Raw genomic sequence first — 16,602 nt, 5'->3', positions numbered from 1 at the left:
TGGTGATAAAGAGCATACTTTAACAATAAAATAATTTTGGGTGTAAAAATATATTTTTAATGGTAAAACATAGAGTAAAATTATATGTGGTTATTTATTAAATGTTGCTTTGATGAATTTGTTGCATGTAAAGTATTTTGTAAATAAGTTGTGAAACGTTTTTGAAATTTGACAATAATAATATTTGTAATGATGAGTATTTGGCAAAAGTTTTAGTGGAATATAATTTAGTTTTAAATTATTGTAATAATTGTTATAAAATATTAAAAATATATAAATATAAATAAATGTATGAAGGTAAATACAAATATTTTCTAACTTAAATTATTTATATATTTACTTTAGGAAATAAAATTTCTTTATATATTTTTAAAAAAAAATTGTTTAAGGTTTAGGATTTATTTTTTTCAACAATTTTTAAATCCGCACAATGCGGGTCCTTATCTAGTATTGTAATAACTTGTAAACTAGAATTGATTAGGTTTGGGAACCTTCCCCAGCATCAGGTTTTCAATCTCTTTTTCTTCTTTGGAGATGATTTTCTTAAGCTCTTTAAGCCTGTCGATATCATCTGTCTTTGGCTGAGATGCAGCTTCCAGGGAAGCTAGTTGTTTTTCGAGATAATTATGCTCTGAATTGAGACTTTCAATCTAAAGATGAAAGATAGAAACAATCGGTTACACTTAAGGCAACTTGATCACATATCTCGATAGGGAGGATTATACTGATAAATTCACAGAAGACAGTACCTCTCTTTTGCTTTTCGCCAGTTCCATCCCCAGGCGAGAGACTTCGTTTTCTGCAGCTCGATATTGTCTCACAGCATTGCCAATCTTTTCACAGATGTTGCTTAACATATCAATAATTTTGGAGAGCTCATTTTCTGCATTAGAAACAGCTTGGCTAGACACACCAGTGGCTCGGATAGAGGTTCCCATTCTTCCCCCACGTGGCTTGCCTCCCCCTCCACTCATGGTACCAGATTTTTCAAAGAGGGCACCATCAAGAGTCACGACTCTTCGAAATTCTCTGTTCCCACCATATGCAATACGTGTTGCCTAATAAGCAAGAAAAATTGTATCTATTAGCTCACCTGTGATTCCAAAGAAACTTTGTATTTTAAGAGCTATTACCCATCTTGGGTTTCACTAGATTAGCGGAGCTTAGCTGAATTCATAATTTACTAATGTCAGTAAATAAATTTTGTAGCTAAGTCAGTCTTGATGAGAAGTCACAAATATACCTGATCAAGATCCTTTGCCACAACAGTGTTTCCCAAGGCTGCATAGAATGCAAGCTTCATACTTTCATCCATTACTCTGATCAGATCAAAGAGGCGTGGTACATCCTCGGGAGTTTTCACTTTCTCCTTCAGTTTATGTATATGATCTGTTTGTTTTTCCTGCAAAATTGAATATTGTAGAAGGATTATTCACTCTTTTTTTGCACGAGTAATAACTAGAAACTACTTGGTGAAAATATAAAGCTTCAGTTTCAGTCACCTTGAAGATTTACTAAGAACACTCCCTATTGCATTTCATTTTCTGATACAAAATCCACCATAACACGTTCCTGACTTCCTAATTTGATAATAGTTTACTAAGACCAACTCAGTATCACAGATCTATGTTTTACGTCCTGCCTTTCAAACTCTTTGAACTTCTCCTTACCGACTCTAAGTTCATTATCAAGAACCTAATCATTGCAAAGGAAGATAAGGTGATTAATCATTTGTTGAAACTTAGGAGAAAAAAAATTGAATTAAGCCTTGTCGGCAATAAGCATGAGAGCAGGACACATCTGGATTTCAGACATACCTCTTGCCTCTTCTTATGTTTTTCATGCACAGACTCGAATTCTTTTAACTCTTGATTACTTTCGTCCATTTTCACTCTGAAACAGAAATATTACGATATTTGTTACAAATGAGTTCAAATCATTTCTAAAATATTTTAAAGAAAATTTAGTAATGCTTACCGCTCATCTTTTAGACTACTGTATTTTCCAAAATCTGCATAGATCACTCACTGCTTATTTAATTTATCTATATTCTCCACATATTTATTTGTTCCAATGATATCTTCGAGATACTCAAGAAAACCTTCATCATGGGGACCTTGAGCTTTCGGCCTCATGAGTGATATCTGTTCTATCTCCCCCTGTCAACGTTCAAGAAATATTAGCGGGGGAACATGTAATTCAACAATATGTAGGCTGTTTCTCTAAAGTGAGGACCTGAAGAATCAAGAAACGGTTGTTGTCAAGATCTACTCCTTTCCCCTTTATTTTTTTTGTAACTTTAGTGAAATTGCTCAACCTTTCATTAATATTATACTTGGACAAATTATCCCGGAATGCAACCCGAGTAATCATGAAATCACTTCCAGGAACAGTCTCATACGATTCATCCTCCTGTATTAGATCAAAATAACAATTCACATCACTACAAACCTTTTCCAAAGTCAAAAACTTCCTAAGAGGTACATCAAACAGAAATGCAAGATATATTCGTAATAAGGCATTCAATAAAAGGTAAGCAGACAACAACATTTACCAAATCGATAATCTCTTCAAACTGTACAGAAACTCCAGCACTATCCAAGTTTTGGTGATTATTTGAGTTGTGAATGAGCTCCGAAACTTTGTTCAGCCGCATCTGACATCAAACAAAACATAAGATTACTCAAACAAAGCTCAATCGAAAACTATAATCGTTAATAGTTGTGAATTGACCTAAAGAAAGCACTGTGGTCTAGGTTCCTGAGCAAGAGAGACCTAAAGCAAAGAGCATAACTAATAGAAAAAGAGAAGTACTTACCTGCTTTGCTCGTTTTCCAAACACAAAGAGCATTGCATCTATCACATTACTCTTTCCACTCCCATTAGGTCCAACCACCGCAGAAAAACTCTTATGACTTTTTTCAATTTATCTCCAAGGTTAGAAAAAATCACAACGCATCAATTCAAATTAGAAGTATCCAAAATCAGAATTTCGAAAAACTATGCTCAAATTCAAGAAAACGTGATAAAAACCCAAACCTAATCAGATTCAAATTTTCTCGAAAATGAAATTGAGGGAATGTAAAACCCTAACCTTGTGGAAAGGACCGACGCGTTGTTCACCAGCATAAGATCTGAAGTTCCTCATCACAAGCTCTTTAATGTAAAGCCTCAGACTTCCAGATTTCTTCTGCTGGTTAGGCACAGACTGTTAAGACAGAGTTAAGAGAGAGTAAAGAACATAGAGAAATAAGATGAGAATAGATAAATATAACCTTGACAGCCTTAGAATTGAGAATAGAAAATGTTTACTGTTCTTTTCATAAGATAAGGATACCCTAATAATGGATCTCCTTTAAATACAACCTTAGCATAGGGCAACATAATAAAACGACAACATTTAGTTATTATTATTGAACCCTCTTCTCCAGAAGGAGTCTTCCCTTCACTTCTTGACTCGTAGCCACTTTTAGCATTCTTATTCTTTAACCACACTCTTGCCTTCCTACCACTTGTTCTTTTCTTCTCCTTCATAAAGACCAAAGGCACTCTCAACCTATCAATACCCCCTGGTAATAAACTGACCTTGTCCTCAAGGTCGAACTCAGGAAACTGCTACATCATTACCGTAATTGGTTCTCAAATCGACTCGAAATCAAGCAGCCCTTTCCATTATACTTTAACTTCCGATTCAGTACCCTGCTCCGGACGCCTCACATCTAACACCTTCTCCAGTTCAACTAGCCACTCCAGACTAGGGGACAAAATAGCAGGAATTTCTTGAGCTACCTGGTCTGAAGGCACTGTAGTTTTCAGTTGGGAGACATGAAACATTGGGTGGATTTGGCTGTGAGTGGGAAGCTTCAGCTTGTAAGCGACCTTGCCTATATGTTCAGTGATTTGGTAAGGACCGAAATAGCGCTGAGCCAGCTTTTGATTCCTTCGTCCTACCACTGAATTCTGTCTGTATGGCCTGAGCTTCAAATAGACCCAATCTCCCACTGCAAAAGTCACCTCCCTCCGATGTTTGTTCGTCTCCTTTTGCATTATGGTTTGAGCCAATTCCATGTTCTCCCTCAACTCAACCAACAATGCGTCTCTGTCTTTGAGTAGATCTTCCACTTCCGCATTGGCAGAGGGCGTGTCTCCGTAACGCAATAGCCTGGGTGGTTCTCTTCCATACACATCATAAAAAGGAGATGTTTTAATGATGGAATGGTAAGAGGAGTTATACCAGAACTCTACCCATGGTAGCCAATGCACCCACGTAATTGGTTTCTTGCTTGCGAAACACCTCAAATACGTCTCCAGACAGCGATTGACTACCTTCGTTTGACCGTTGGTCTGCGGGTGGTAAGTCGTACTTCGATGAAGAATGGTTCCCTGATTCCTGAAAAGTTCACACCAAAAGTTATTGAGGAATACCTTATCTCGGTCAGACACGATGTTATCCAGGAACCATGGAGTTTGACCACTTCCTTGATAAAAACTTCAGCTACTGACTTTGCATTGAAAGGGTGTTTTAGAGCAATGAAATGCCCATACTTACTGAGGCGATCAACCACCACCAGTATGACTGAGAATCCCTTGGTTGGCAGTAAGCCCTCAATGAAGTCCATGCTGATGTGAGACCATATTTGTTGTGGATTTGGCAGTGGTGCTAACAGTCCAGCGGGTGACAAGGTCGAAGTCTTGTTCTCCTGACAAACTTGACAGTTGATAATGAAAGTCGCGACATCTTTCCTCATTCCCCACCAGTAGACCTCCTGAGCAAGCCGCTTGTAGGTTTTAAGCACTCCCTCATGTCCCCCTATCACACTGGAGTGGAACTACTCCAGCAATTTTGGAATAAGCGTTGATCTCCGTGGTATGACCATACATCCATTCTTATACAACAACCCATTCTCCACCGTATATCCTAATTTAGATGGTTCCCCTGACTCCAAGGCTGCCATTATGGTCATCAAGTCGAAATCTTGCTTAACTCGAGCTGCCAACTCTTCCTTATCCAAGTTAAGTGGGGCTTCTAACGCCATTTGTAACAATCTCTCCTCTGGTGGCCTCCGCGAGAGAGCATCTGCAACCCTGTTCTCCACCCCCGGTTTGTACTCTATCTGGTAAGTGAGGCCAATGAGTTTAGCCGCCCATCTTTGTTGCACTGTGGATACTGCCTTCTATTCTAACAGATGCTTCAGACTACTCTGGTCTGTTTTGATCACGAACTCTCTCCCTGCCAGGTAGTGCTTCCACTTCGTAACAACCTTCACAATGGCTAGTAGTTCCCTCTCATAAACGGACCTTATGCGACCTGTTGACGAGAAGGCTTGACTCAGAAAAGCAATGGGTCATTTCTCTTGGGATAGGACAGCCCCAATCCCGACTCCCAACGCATCTGTTTCCACTGTGAACTCCTTGTTGAAGTCAGGCAAGACCAACACTGGTAAGTTGGTTACTGCACGCTTCAACTCGTAGAAGGCTTCCTCTGCAGCTGGTGACCACACGAACCCATTCTTCTTCAATAGATCAGTGAGAGGTCTGCTTAACTGTCCATAGTTTCTGACAAACTTCCGATAGTAGCCGGTTAACCCTAGGAACCTGCGTAGCTCTGTCACATTCTTAGGGATTGGCCAATTTGTCATGGCTGCAATCTTCTCCGGATCCGCAGCTACACCTTCTCCTGAGATAATATGTCCCAAGTAAGAGATCTCCTTGCTTCCAAATAAGCATTTCTTCTTGTTGGCGTAAAATTGGCTCTTTACCATGATCTCCAAGACAATGCTCAAGTGCTTCAGATGTGTCTCCAAGTCGGGGCTGTAGACGAGTATATCGTCAAAGAATACCAACATAAATCTCCTCAAGTGAGGTCGGAAGAGGTCGTTCATGATAGACTGGAAGGTCGAGGGAGCATTTGTGAGCCCAAAGGGCATTACCATGAACTCGTAATGCCCCTGGTGAGTTTTAAAAGCAGTTTTCTCTACATCACTGCTCTTAACTCGTATCTAATGATAACCTGACTTCAAGTCTATCTTCGATGAGAGGAATGGGGTAGCGATCAGGAATGGTGGCTCTGTTCAAAGCTCGATAGTCCACACAGAATCTCCACCCACCATCTTTCTTTTTGACCAGGAGGACTGGACTCGAATAGGGGTTGATGCTTGGATGTATGACTCCTGCTTCCAACATTTCCTGAACCAGCTTTTCTATCTCGTTCTTCTGGACAAATGAGTAGCGGTAAGGTCTGGCATTGATTGAAGATGTGCCTTCGTGGAGAGTGATGGCATGTTCACGGTTTCGAACTGGTGGCAACCCTTTTGGAGCCTCAAACACGTCGGAAAATTTGGATACCAACTCCAAGATCGCATCATGCTCCACTCCCTTGTTGTGTTGTTCGTCCCCTTCGAAAATAGTCTTTAGTTCAAGAAGGTAAACCTCTCATTTCCTTCTGATGACCTTCCGCATTGCCTTGTAAGAGATTTGTCCATTAGACAAACTGGGGACACCAACTATCGTCACCCAAGAGTTGCGGATCTTCCAACTAATTTTTAACATCGCCCAATTTGTCTTAGTATCCCCCAAGGACGCTAGCCAAGGGTATCCCAACACAACATCCACGTCATCTCCAAGATCGAACAACAAGTATTCTTCCATCATCTCAACCCCTTGAACCTCCAGCAACAGGCCAGAACACCTGCCCTTACTCTTGCAAATTTGGCCATTTGCCATCTTCACTCCTACCTTGCGTGTTGGTGTAATTGGCAACCCAAGCTCGGCTACCAGCTTGTCGGAGATGAAATTGGTGGTAGCCCCTGAGTCAATCAAGATCACCACCTTTCGCTTCCCAATGTTCCCTCGTAACATCAATGACTGTTCACCCGTCATGCTTCCCATGGAGTGCATGGTCTCCACCTCTGGGCTTGCTATCCCCTGCTCATCCTCTTCCTGAGTCGCCGGTTCGTCCTCACAGTCCTCCAACAAGTTCTCCCCTTCGGTAACCTCCAAACATTTCAGTTTTGGTTTGCACCTATGGCCAGGGAACCACTTATCTCTACAGTGCCTACAAGGGTTGTAACCTCGGTTCTCACCACTCCCCACTGGCTTCCTAAACTCGTTGTTGCGAGGAAAGGATTGAGTGGTCGGTCGGTGTGGCTGTGATGGTGTCGAGGATGTCACCTTTGGTTGGGTTCGGACCGTGGAACTACCAGACTCGCTCTCCTGCGATTCGATGATCCGCGCGTAGTCCACCAACTCAACAAAGTTTGTCGGTCTGCATCGGACCACCTGGTCACAGATGTTCTTCCGAAGCCCTCGAAGAAAAGCCGACTCCAAAACATCATCAGTAACATGGGGCAACTCTTGTCAGATGTTCAAACCTCTCACGATATTCATCCACACTACCTGTTTGGTACATTTGCAGCAAGTGGTCCACCGTCGAACTGCCTCGGCTTGCCTTGAAACGCTCACGGAACTTCTCCTTAAAAATCTTCCATTTCACGAAATAATTCAAATCAAAAGGAAAAAGTAGTAAATATGTCCACTAGACCCTTAATAAGTCAAATAGACTTTAGTATCTTATATATAACTAGATTGTTGTCTATAGTATGCGTGAATGAAGTATTTAGTTGTTTATATCTCCTATTTAATATTTTGAAAGTATATGACTTTTTTTGTAGACTATATAATAGATATATATATATGATTTTTTGGTTATAGACTTATGGCATTCATGATTATAGTAACATATAAAATCAATTATAGGAAATCTTTCAACCTAATTAAAACAAACATATGCGATTCTTCTTTCACTTTTATTTAATTTTATATTTAACTTATTATAAATTATTATATAATATATTTAGTTAATAAAATTTATGATTTTTTTCTCCATATGATGTAATTTAAATTTTTTTAAACGGATATATATTGCTCAATTAATGAATAAAAAATGTATAAAATGTCTCAACCACATTGCCTAAGAAAACTAGACAAAGATTCAAAGTCATGCTATAAAAAAAATAATCAAAATGATTCTGAATACGAATGGGCACGAATTTTGATTTATCGGACATTGAAATCATACTGTAAAGTCATACTTCAAAGTTATACTATTAAAACCAATATAAATTATTCAATCTATAAAATATTCAAGCTATAATAATATTATTATTTTTAAAAATATCTATTCAACTAAAATTTTGACTGTATAATGAGTAAAAATTTGAATATTTAAATTCAATTTCATATATTTCATATATTTCTTTTGTTGAATTGTATAATTTTATATATTATAATAAAAATTTTAAATAATTTAATTTGAAGTATTTTAAAAATAGTTTAATTTGATATTTTTAAGAATATCATAAATATATGATAAATCAAAAATTTAAAATTATAAACACTCTAATTTGATTTGTTATAGCACGGGTCAATAATATGTCACTATAATATGAAAAAATTTCAAGAAATATGATTTCTTGCTAGAGCATGGATTGAAATTTAAAGAAATACAATTTCTCAGATTAAATTAAAATTTGGAATAATGTTGTTTGGTAGAGGCTTTCTCGGTCAAGATGATTTTGACAAACATATGTTACATATTTGATCCTAAAATTAATATGCGGTATATTGTGGGTTAAGTCATAGAATTAACAATCAAAATACAATATATAATTTTAAAAACTAAAAAATCAAATAAAATTAATAAACAAAAAATAATTGTTTTTTAACAAATAACTTAACCCGCAGTGTACCGCGGGTCAAAATCTAAATCTACTAGACTATTTTACAAAATAGATATTATTTCATAAGTAATATTCAGAACATGATTTCATGGCATAGTGTTTCATCCAAAAAAAATATTTTTAAAATAAATAAAACAATCACATATATAGTGATTTAAATAAAAATTACAAAATAAATAGAAGAAATTTCAACCCATGCTCTAGCACGGATCCAATTCTAGTTTTTTTTAATTAACTTGTGATTATAAGAAGGTAATATATTTTTTTCAGCAAATAAATTATATAGATGAATTAATTTAATCGTTATACAATTGGCTTGACAGCCATCGTGGAGGTGAAAAACACCTTGAGTAGAAAATGTTTGAAATGCAACCAAACTTTGCTAGCAAGTGAGGGACATTATTACAACTCCTTGTTGAGAAAATAATTTGAGTCCTTTGAAAACTAGATGGCCAATAATTTTATGTCTTGAGTGAGGCCCTCGATAGGATATATATATATATATATATATATATATATATATATAATTTGATTGTTTAATACATATATTGAGTATAGTTTACATTAAATTATATAAAAATATAAATATAGGTGTGACTATTCATATATGTCATGAAAACTTAATATATTTATAAGTTAATAAGTTATAAAGTGTTTGATGTACATATAAGTATAGTTTACATTGCATATATTGAAATTATCTAAATGTACTTTTATAATTAATAATTTTTTGTATGTTTTCTAAACCTTGAAACATAATTTTAAATTAAAACTAATAACAAAAATATAAAAGCTTAACAACACGATGTTGTGTATAAAATTCTTTTACACATTGTGTAAATAGAAACTCCTGAGACTGTTTAAAATAAATAAAGCTCAATAATTAAAATCATTCACGATAAAATCTTGTTCAACTTGATATGAGTAACATTTTCTTTTCGAAAAGAGTGGATGAATAGAACATCTAAAATATATAGAACAATTAACCAACAAGTAAAAACTCAAGAATGCTAAAAGAAATCATGAAATCAAGGTTTAAGTAATTCATAAAAGTAAATAGCATAAAACTGATGATAAGGTTTAGATGTTACTTCTCAGACCGAGTACAAGAGGTAAAGACTTCTCTCTAAGAAACAAAGCAAAGCTAACGAAAGAGAAAGAGTTTTGGTGAACTTCAAAGGCTTCGACGGCGAGTCAGGGAGTTGTAGCTTCTCTGGTCGTCTCTAACACTGCTAGTGATTAAAGACTAAACTTTTGGTTTATTTTAAGCAATTTTAGCAAGCATTATAATCCAAATTCATCTAGTTCTGAGAGCACAATAACATCAACTATTGGTTGGCTTAGGAAGCTTTGTCCATCTAATAATCCATCAATTCAACACCACTTTTGATGGCTTGATGAGATTGACTATGGGATTATAGTTTTTTTTTTTTTGGACTAATATCATAAAGAACAATCAAAGATAAAGAACTTTAAATCAATGAAAAAATCACTTTTAAATAAATATCGCTTTAGAAATCCCCAAGCACTTGGATAAATACTCTCTCATACTTAGGTATAAGATCATTGTAGTTAGAGACCTATGAGCTCATGTAGGAATTCTCTAGAGTTATATATATATATATATATTGTCAATCATACATTAATTAAAATATTACTTTATAGTTTGATCGTCCAAACAGGAGATAAAGATTACAAAAGTGACTTAAAAAACAAGAGATCTGGAAGAACAAGCTAGATAATCCGCTTTTGAATTACAAATACGAGAAATTCTTAGATAAGGAAAGCATAAGAAAAGATGAACGTCGTTCAGTTGGTTGGAAAAGGCTGACCAATATTTAACTGGAACTTCACTAAAACTCTATATGTTTCTATGTAATAGACAATCTATATTTATAGTACAAGAGAATTTTTTAAGGTGCTTATAGATTATATTTTTTTATTTTAGGGGTAATTTTTTTTTATTTTATCATGAGCCAACCCTTATCTTAATTACCAAATAATTCAAAAACACTATAAAAAGAGTCAACATTCTAAAAACAATTTTCTTAGAGTGAGACAAAACTTATTAAGTAGACTTGAACAATTAAATAATAACAGTAAGGAAGAATCCACTAATTAGAGGTGAAGTCGTACTATAAAGAGATAGAAAAAAATAAGTAGACGATAAAAATCGAACTTAAGTTATTTAATTATATAAATAAATCTGTGCTAGATTAATCAATTATTTAGTTTTGTTGTTTAATAATTATTTTTTCTTAGCAATAGTGGTATTTTATATTATGATTTTTTGAACCAAATATAGTAATTTTCAATAGAAATAATCTTTTAAAAATCATTATCAATATAGTAATACATTAAATATTAAAAGATTTATATAAAAATTTCCCCTTTTTAATTAAAAAATTGATACCTTATGTGAAACTTAAAAAAGTACAATTAAAACACTAAAACAAATACAAACAAAATGTTTGTGATTTACAAAAACAAAGGAAAAAAAAATCCAGATTGTGATGAGAAAAAAAAAACATTGCTAGGGCATGTCATTGACTTCCTTTGAAGGAGAGAGAGAGAGACTGAAGAAAAGAAGAAAAGAAGAAAAAAAGAAAAAAGTAAGAAAGGGAATGAAATAAATCCGATCGAATACAGTTTTGACGTCCGCAAGGACACTATTCTCTCTCTTCATCTTCTTCTTTCTTGTCTCTCTCTCTCTAAAGATACAGCGAAGAACAGGACACAATACTCTGAAGCTAAAAAAAGGTATAATTTAATAAAAACCCAGAAACAACAATTTGTAGAGGCGGCACAGGATTGTTCTGTTTCTCTTGTCTTTTGGGTTCTTTATCCCCAAACCCACTCCAAAAAAACCCTAGAAGACTTGCAAAGTTTCTTCATTTGTAATTGTTTTGTGTTCATCCAAGTTTCTTAAAGATTAGAAAGAGTTGATTTTTGTGTGTAAAGTTTATACCTTTTTTCTTCTCCGCTTCTCTATGATTTGAGTCTTAGGAGACTTTATTCTTCAATTCCAGCTTCTGGTAAGTCTGTATAGATTGTTTCTCACTAGTCATCTCTGTTTTCTCAATTAGGGTTTGATCAAGCTTTCTTTTCTGGGTTGTTCTTTACTTTTTTTTTTTTTTTTTTTTTTTTGCTTTTGCCTCTCTGGGAGGACTGTTTCTTGATTTTTTTTGTTGTTTTTGTTTAAAGGTGCTGAGTTTCGAATGGAGTAGATTTGCTTAATTTTGGATCTGAGAAATTCATTTGTAATCAAACAGAGATTACGGAGACTAAGTGTTTTGGTTTTGGTCTAGAATGTTCGATACGGAACCTCACCACTCAGATTCAGCTCTTTCCTACATCTGTTTCGTGGAATTTACGACTCTGAAGCTTATCATTGGTCAGATAGAAGACGTTTCTACTTCATTGTGCCTTGGAGACATCTTTACTCCTCCAACACAGAGGAGCTGAGTTTTTTTTTTGTTTTAACGCCGTGAAATCTCTCAGTCAGTTTTGTTCTTGCTTTTTGTTGGATTGTGAAGTTGTGATTATTTGGTGGGGAGTATGGTACCATCAGAGCCGCCTAATCCTGTTGGCAGTGGCGAAAGTGTTCCGCCTTCCATCTTAGGAGGACAAGGAGGAGCTCCTCTTCCTTCCCAACCAGCATTTCCTTCCCTTGTTTCTCCGCGTAATCAGTTTGGTAACAACATGAGTATGAGTATGCTTGGGAATGCACCAAACATATCTTCTCTCCTCAATAATCAGTCTTTTGTAAATGGTATTCCCGGTTCTGTTATTTCTATGGATACAAGTGGGGCTGAGTCAGACCCGCTGTCCAGTGTCGGGTTTAGTGGTTTGTCTTCTTTTAATGCTCCGAGTATGGTGTCCCCGCGCTCGTCAGGTCAAGTTCAGGGTCAGCAATTCTCGAATGTTTCATCTAACCAGTTGTTGGCAGAACAACAACGGAATAAGAAAATGGAGCCTCAGAATTTTCAACATGGTCAGCAGCACTCTATGCAACAGCAGCAGCAGCAGCAGTTTTCAGCAGTGCGTGGAGGTGGGTTAGCAGGTGTGGGACCTGTCAAGTTGGAACCTGGTCAGGTTTCAAATGATCAGCAGCATGGTCAAGTACAACAGCCACAACAGAAAATGTTGAGAAACCTAGGATCAGTAAAGTTGGAACCGCAGCAACTTCAGGCCATGAGAAACTTGGCCCAAGTGAAAATGGAACCTCAACATTCAGAGCAGTCATTGTTTCTCCAACAACAGCAGAGGCAACAGCAGCAACAACAACAACAACAACAGTTTCTTCAAATGCCAGGACAATCTCCGCAAGCTCAAATGAACATATTTCACCAGCAGAGACTTATGCAACTTCAACAACAGCAACTCCTGAAATCTATGCCTCAACAACGTCCTCAATTACCACAGCAGTTCCAACAGCAGAGTTTACCTCTGAGGCCACCTCTGAAACCAGTGTATGAGCCGGGCATGGGTGCTCAGCGACTTACTCAGTATATGTACCGACAACAACATAGGCCTGAAGTAAATCTTCTTACCTTTTATTAATTATTTTTCAGCCTATTGTTTTTCTTCGTGATTGACAGATCTGTCTGCTGTTAATGCAGGACAATAATATCGAGTTCTGGAGAAAATTTGTAGCTGAGTACTTTGCTCCCAATGCCAAAAAGAGATGGTGCGTTTCGATGTATGGCAGTGGCCGGCAAACAACTGGCGTTTTCCCTCAGGTTTACTGCTCAGTGAACTTGGTCTTGTTTGTAATACGATTGTGAAAGAGCTTGTCTTTTCATCTAGTTATATCGTCTTTTGCTAAGCTGATTTCATGCAACTGAGCCAGTTGTTTTAGTCAGTTAGGTACTTGTTTCATGTTATACTTCTTTACATGGATATTTTATTTAACAAACATTGCAGGATGTGTGGCACTGTGAGATATGTAACCGAAAGCCTGGACGTGGTTTTGGTATGTTATTTAGATAATCAGTGCTTGACTGCTTGCGTTGTTTTGGAATATAACTTGTTTTTTTAGTTGCTCATCTTTTGTGTCTTTGACTCTTTCATTGTTTAGAGGCAACCGCCGAAGTCCTCCCGCGGCTTTTTAAGATAAAGTATGAAAGTGGCACTTTGGAAGAACTTTTATATGTCGATATGCCAAGGGAATCTCAGAATTCATCTGGTCAAATTGTGTTGGAGTACGCAAAAGCAACACAAGAGAGTGTATTTGAGCATCTTCGAGTTGTTCGTGATGGCCAACTTCGAATAGTATTCTCTCCAGATCTTAAGGTTCTTCAAACAACTCTTTTCTCTCACAGCAAATTATGATACCATTATTTTTTTCTCCAATCCCTTCATTCTTGTAAGTTCCTCCTCAGATATTCTCTTGGGAATTTTGTGCTCGGCGGCATGAAGAGCTGATTCCACGAAGGCTTTTGATACCACAGGTAACTTCAAGAAAGATTAACCATCTTTCCTGCATCGTATGGGTTTATGTTTATAACAAACTGATATACCTAGTCTGTAAAGAGGCCTATGTTGTTTTCAGTACATATGTTGTGTGACAGGAAGTTTTTGCTCTGGCAGATAGTTATTTTGAAGATGCGACCTTTCCTTTTAGCACAAAATTGGAAATACTGTCTTAATATTATTCTATCTGCTTTTGTTTGCGAAATCATCACTTTTCCCTTTCCTCTTTTTGTGGTTTCCAAATAGTAGTAGAATATACAGCAAAATCAGTTAAACGGCTTAGGTAATTAGCTCTTTTTTTTTTGTATACACGTTCAGGTTAGTCAGCTTGGATCGGCAGCTCAGAAATATCAGCAAGCCGCTCAAAATGCAACAACAGATTCTGCTCTTCCGGAGTTACAAAATAATTGCAACATGTAAACTTCTCCTCTCTTTTGTTGTTAGATTGATGTAACTCAAGACTTTTAATTGGTGATGTCTGATGTGCTGCAACTGTTCTGCAGGTTTGTTGCATCTGCTAGACAATTGGCAAAGGCCCTAGAAGTACCACTCGTGAATGATTTGGGATACACAAAGAGATATGTTCGGTGTTTGCAGGTATATGAAAGAATGTCCCGATATGAATCAAACCCTATTGCATCTCTGCAGTCTTGCATAAAACTTAAGATACTTGCATTCCCTGGACGCTCTGCTTTGAAAGGGATATCCATGATGAAATAATTAAATCAACCTTTGTAATAACCCTGGCCCTGTGACCATGTCTGCCAATGCATATTATTGATTTTTTGCAATATTGTAGATCTCGGAGGTGGTAAATAGTATGAAGGACTTGATAGATTATAGCAGAGAAACAAGAACAGGACCAATCGGTAAGTTAATGTGACCTCCTGACAAAGTATTTGGTGTTTTTCTTCTTATAGCATCTAATTCCTTTTCCGTGATTTTCTATTTGGTACAGAAAGTTTAGCCAAGTTTCCACGGAGAACAGGCCCTTCATCTGGCTTGCCTGGTCCTTCTCCTCAGCAACCCAGTGAACAACTAAGGCAGCAGCATCAGCAGCAGCAGCAACAGCAACAGCAACAGCAGCAGCAGCAGCAGCAACAGCAACAGCAAACAGTTGCCCAGAATGCAAACAGTGATTCAAGTAATAGGCAGGTGACACTAATGCAGGGAAATCCCAGCAATGGTGTAAATTATGCCTTCAATGCAGCTTCTGCCTCCACCTCCACCAACAGCATCGCAGGACTCATCCACCAGAATTCAATGAAGGCAAGACATCAGAATGCTGCCTACAATCCTCCAAACAGTCCGTATGGAGGAAACTCTGTTCAGATGCCGTCACCTAGTTCCTCAGGTACCATGGTGGCATCATCGCAGCAACAACACAACCTGCCAACATTTCAGTCTCCAACATCTTCATCTAATAACAATAATCCCTCTCAAAACGGGATACCATCTGTTAATCACATGGGTTCCACAAACTCATCAGCAATGCAGCAGGCGGGTGAGGTTGATGCAAACGAGTCTAGCTCGGTTCAGAAGATACTAAATGAAATCCTGATGAACAACCAAGCTCATAATAGTTCAGGAGGAAGCATGGTTGGGCATGGGTCTTTCGGGAATGATGGGAAGGCAGCTAATGTAAATAGCTCTGGTGTTCTGCTGATGAATGGCCAAGTGAACAACAGCAACCCAAGTATTGGAGGTGCTGGTGGGTTTGGTGGTGGGATGGGTCAGTCCATGACAGCTAATGGAATGAATAATATGAACGGTAACAATAGTCTCATGAACGGAAGAGTTGGGATGATGGTGCGGGATCCGAACGGGCAACAGGATCTGGGAAACCAGCTCTTAGGAGCAGTGAATGGTTTCAACAATTTTCAGTGTGATTGGAACGCGTGAGATCTAAAGATGAAGATGAACAAGACTTTGATCGGGTAATGTTTTGCTTGTGCAGCATTACACAACTCAACTCAGGATAAGGATAGGCCATAAAGCCGTGATATTGTGCTTAAGAAAGGAAGAGTCATATCTTGTACCAACAACTGGTTTCTAGGTCACCCTCTTACAACCACCATACCATCTCTTGAGTTACTGTTTCTTTTTCTTTTTAAAGATCTTGGGGAGTTTTCTTATGCTTTATAGTTATAATGTACATCTTTCTATGGGTGTGTTCCTTAGGGCACATTATCAGGGAGGCAATGATCAAGCTCTGTCCTTCATTTATCTCTCTCCCATGTGTTAACCAAACTTTCCTAAATTATCTGACAAAAACGTTAAATACGCAATGCCTTTTTGAAACGAAAAAGTGCAATGCTTATGTATGATCGATCTATGATGTCTTTGTTTGGATGATTGTTAGTTATTCGTGCAATAATGGTTTTGTACG

The 16,602-nt window shown here is 37.1% G+C and overlaps 2 protein-coding genes across 8 annotated transcripts; one reads left to right on the top strand and one right to left on the bottom strand.

The window, feature by feature from the left end:
• Window positions 1-340: 340 nt before the first annotated feature.
• Window positions 341-3,326, bottom strand: LOC104742147 (structural maintenance of chromosomes protein 4). Of its 4 annotated transcripts, none has more exons than XM_087484766.1 (9): window positions 3,276-3,326; window positions 2,819-3,190; window positions 2,555-2,656; window positions 2,236-2,412; window positions 1,978-2,159; window positions 1,818-1,893; window positions 1,244-1,402; window positions 750-1,058; window positions 341-650 (listed from the first exon to the last, which is right to left on the bottom strand). In XM_087484766.1, the coding sequence occupies exons 6-9, from the start codon at window positions 1,884-1,886 to the stop codon at window positions 468-470; spliced, it is 720 nt and encodes a 239-aa protein (XP_087340892.1). In that variant the 5' UTR covers window positions 1,887-1,893; window positions 1,978-2,159; window positions 2,236-2,412; window positions 2,555-2,656; window positions 2,819-3,190; window positions 3,276-3,326; the 3' UTR covers window positions 341-467. The 4 variants fall into 4 exon arrangements, with proteins under 4 accessions (XP_087340892.1, XP_087340893.1, XP_087340894.1 ...); XM_087484767.1 differs by lacking the exon at window positions 3,276-3,326 and having other exon boundaries at window positions 2,819-2,930; window positions 3,095-3,272; XM_087484769.1 differs by lacking the exons at window positions 341-650; window positions 750-1,058; window positions 1,244-1,402 and having other exon boundaries at window positions 1,877-2,159; window positions 2,819-2,930; window positions 3,095-3,190; window positions 3,276-3,324.
• A 7,870-nt stretch (window positions 3,327-11,196) lies between these two features.
• Window positions 11,197-16,521, top strand: LOC104742146 (transcriptional corepressor SEUSS). 4 transcript variants are annotated; one of them, XM_087483113.1, is made up of 11 exons: window positions 11,311-11,498; window positions 11,943-12,510; window positions 12,634-13,277; window positions 13,361-13,480; window positions 13,665-13,713; window positions 13,819-14,033; window positions 14,123-14,191; window positions 14,532-14,629; window positions 14,717-14,810; window positions 15,013-15,082; window positions 15,172-16,521. In XM_087483113.1, the coding sequence occupies exons 2-11, from the start codon at window positions 12,297-12,299 to the stop codon at window positions 16,113-16,115; spliced, it is 2,517 nt and encodes an 838-aa protein (XP_087339239.1). In that variant the 5' UTR covers window positions 11,311-11,498; window positions 11,943-12,296; the 3' UTR covers window positions 16,116-16,521. The 4 variants fall into 4 exon arrangements, with proteins under 4 accessions (XP_010461418.2, XP_087339239.1, XP_087339238.1 ...); XM_087483114.1 differs by having other exon boundaries at window positions 11,470-11,773; XM_010463116.3 differs by having other exon boundaries at window positions 11,197-11,498; window positions 11,943-13,277.
• The last annotated feature ends 81 nt before the right edge of the window (window positions 16,522-16,602 follow it).

The sequence above is a fragment of the Camelina sativa genome, chromosome 14 (genome assembly GCF_030686135.1).
Source record: "Camelina sativa cultivar CO46 ecotype springtype chromosome 14, ASM3068613v1".
Lineage (NCBI taxonomy): Eukaryota > Viridiplantae > Streptophyta > Magnoliopsida > Brassicales > Brassicaceae > Camelina > Camelina sativa.
This window is presented reverse-complemented; position numbering and strand designations above follow the sequence as displayed.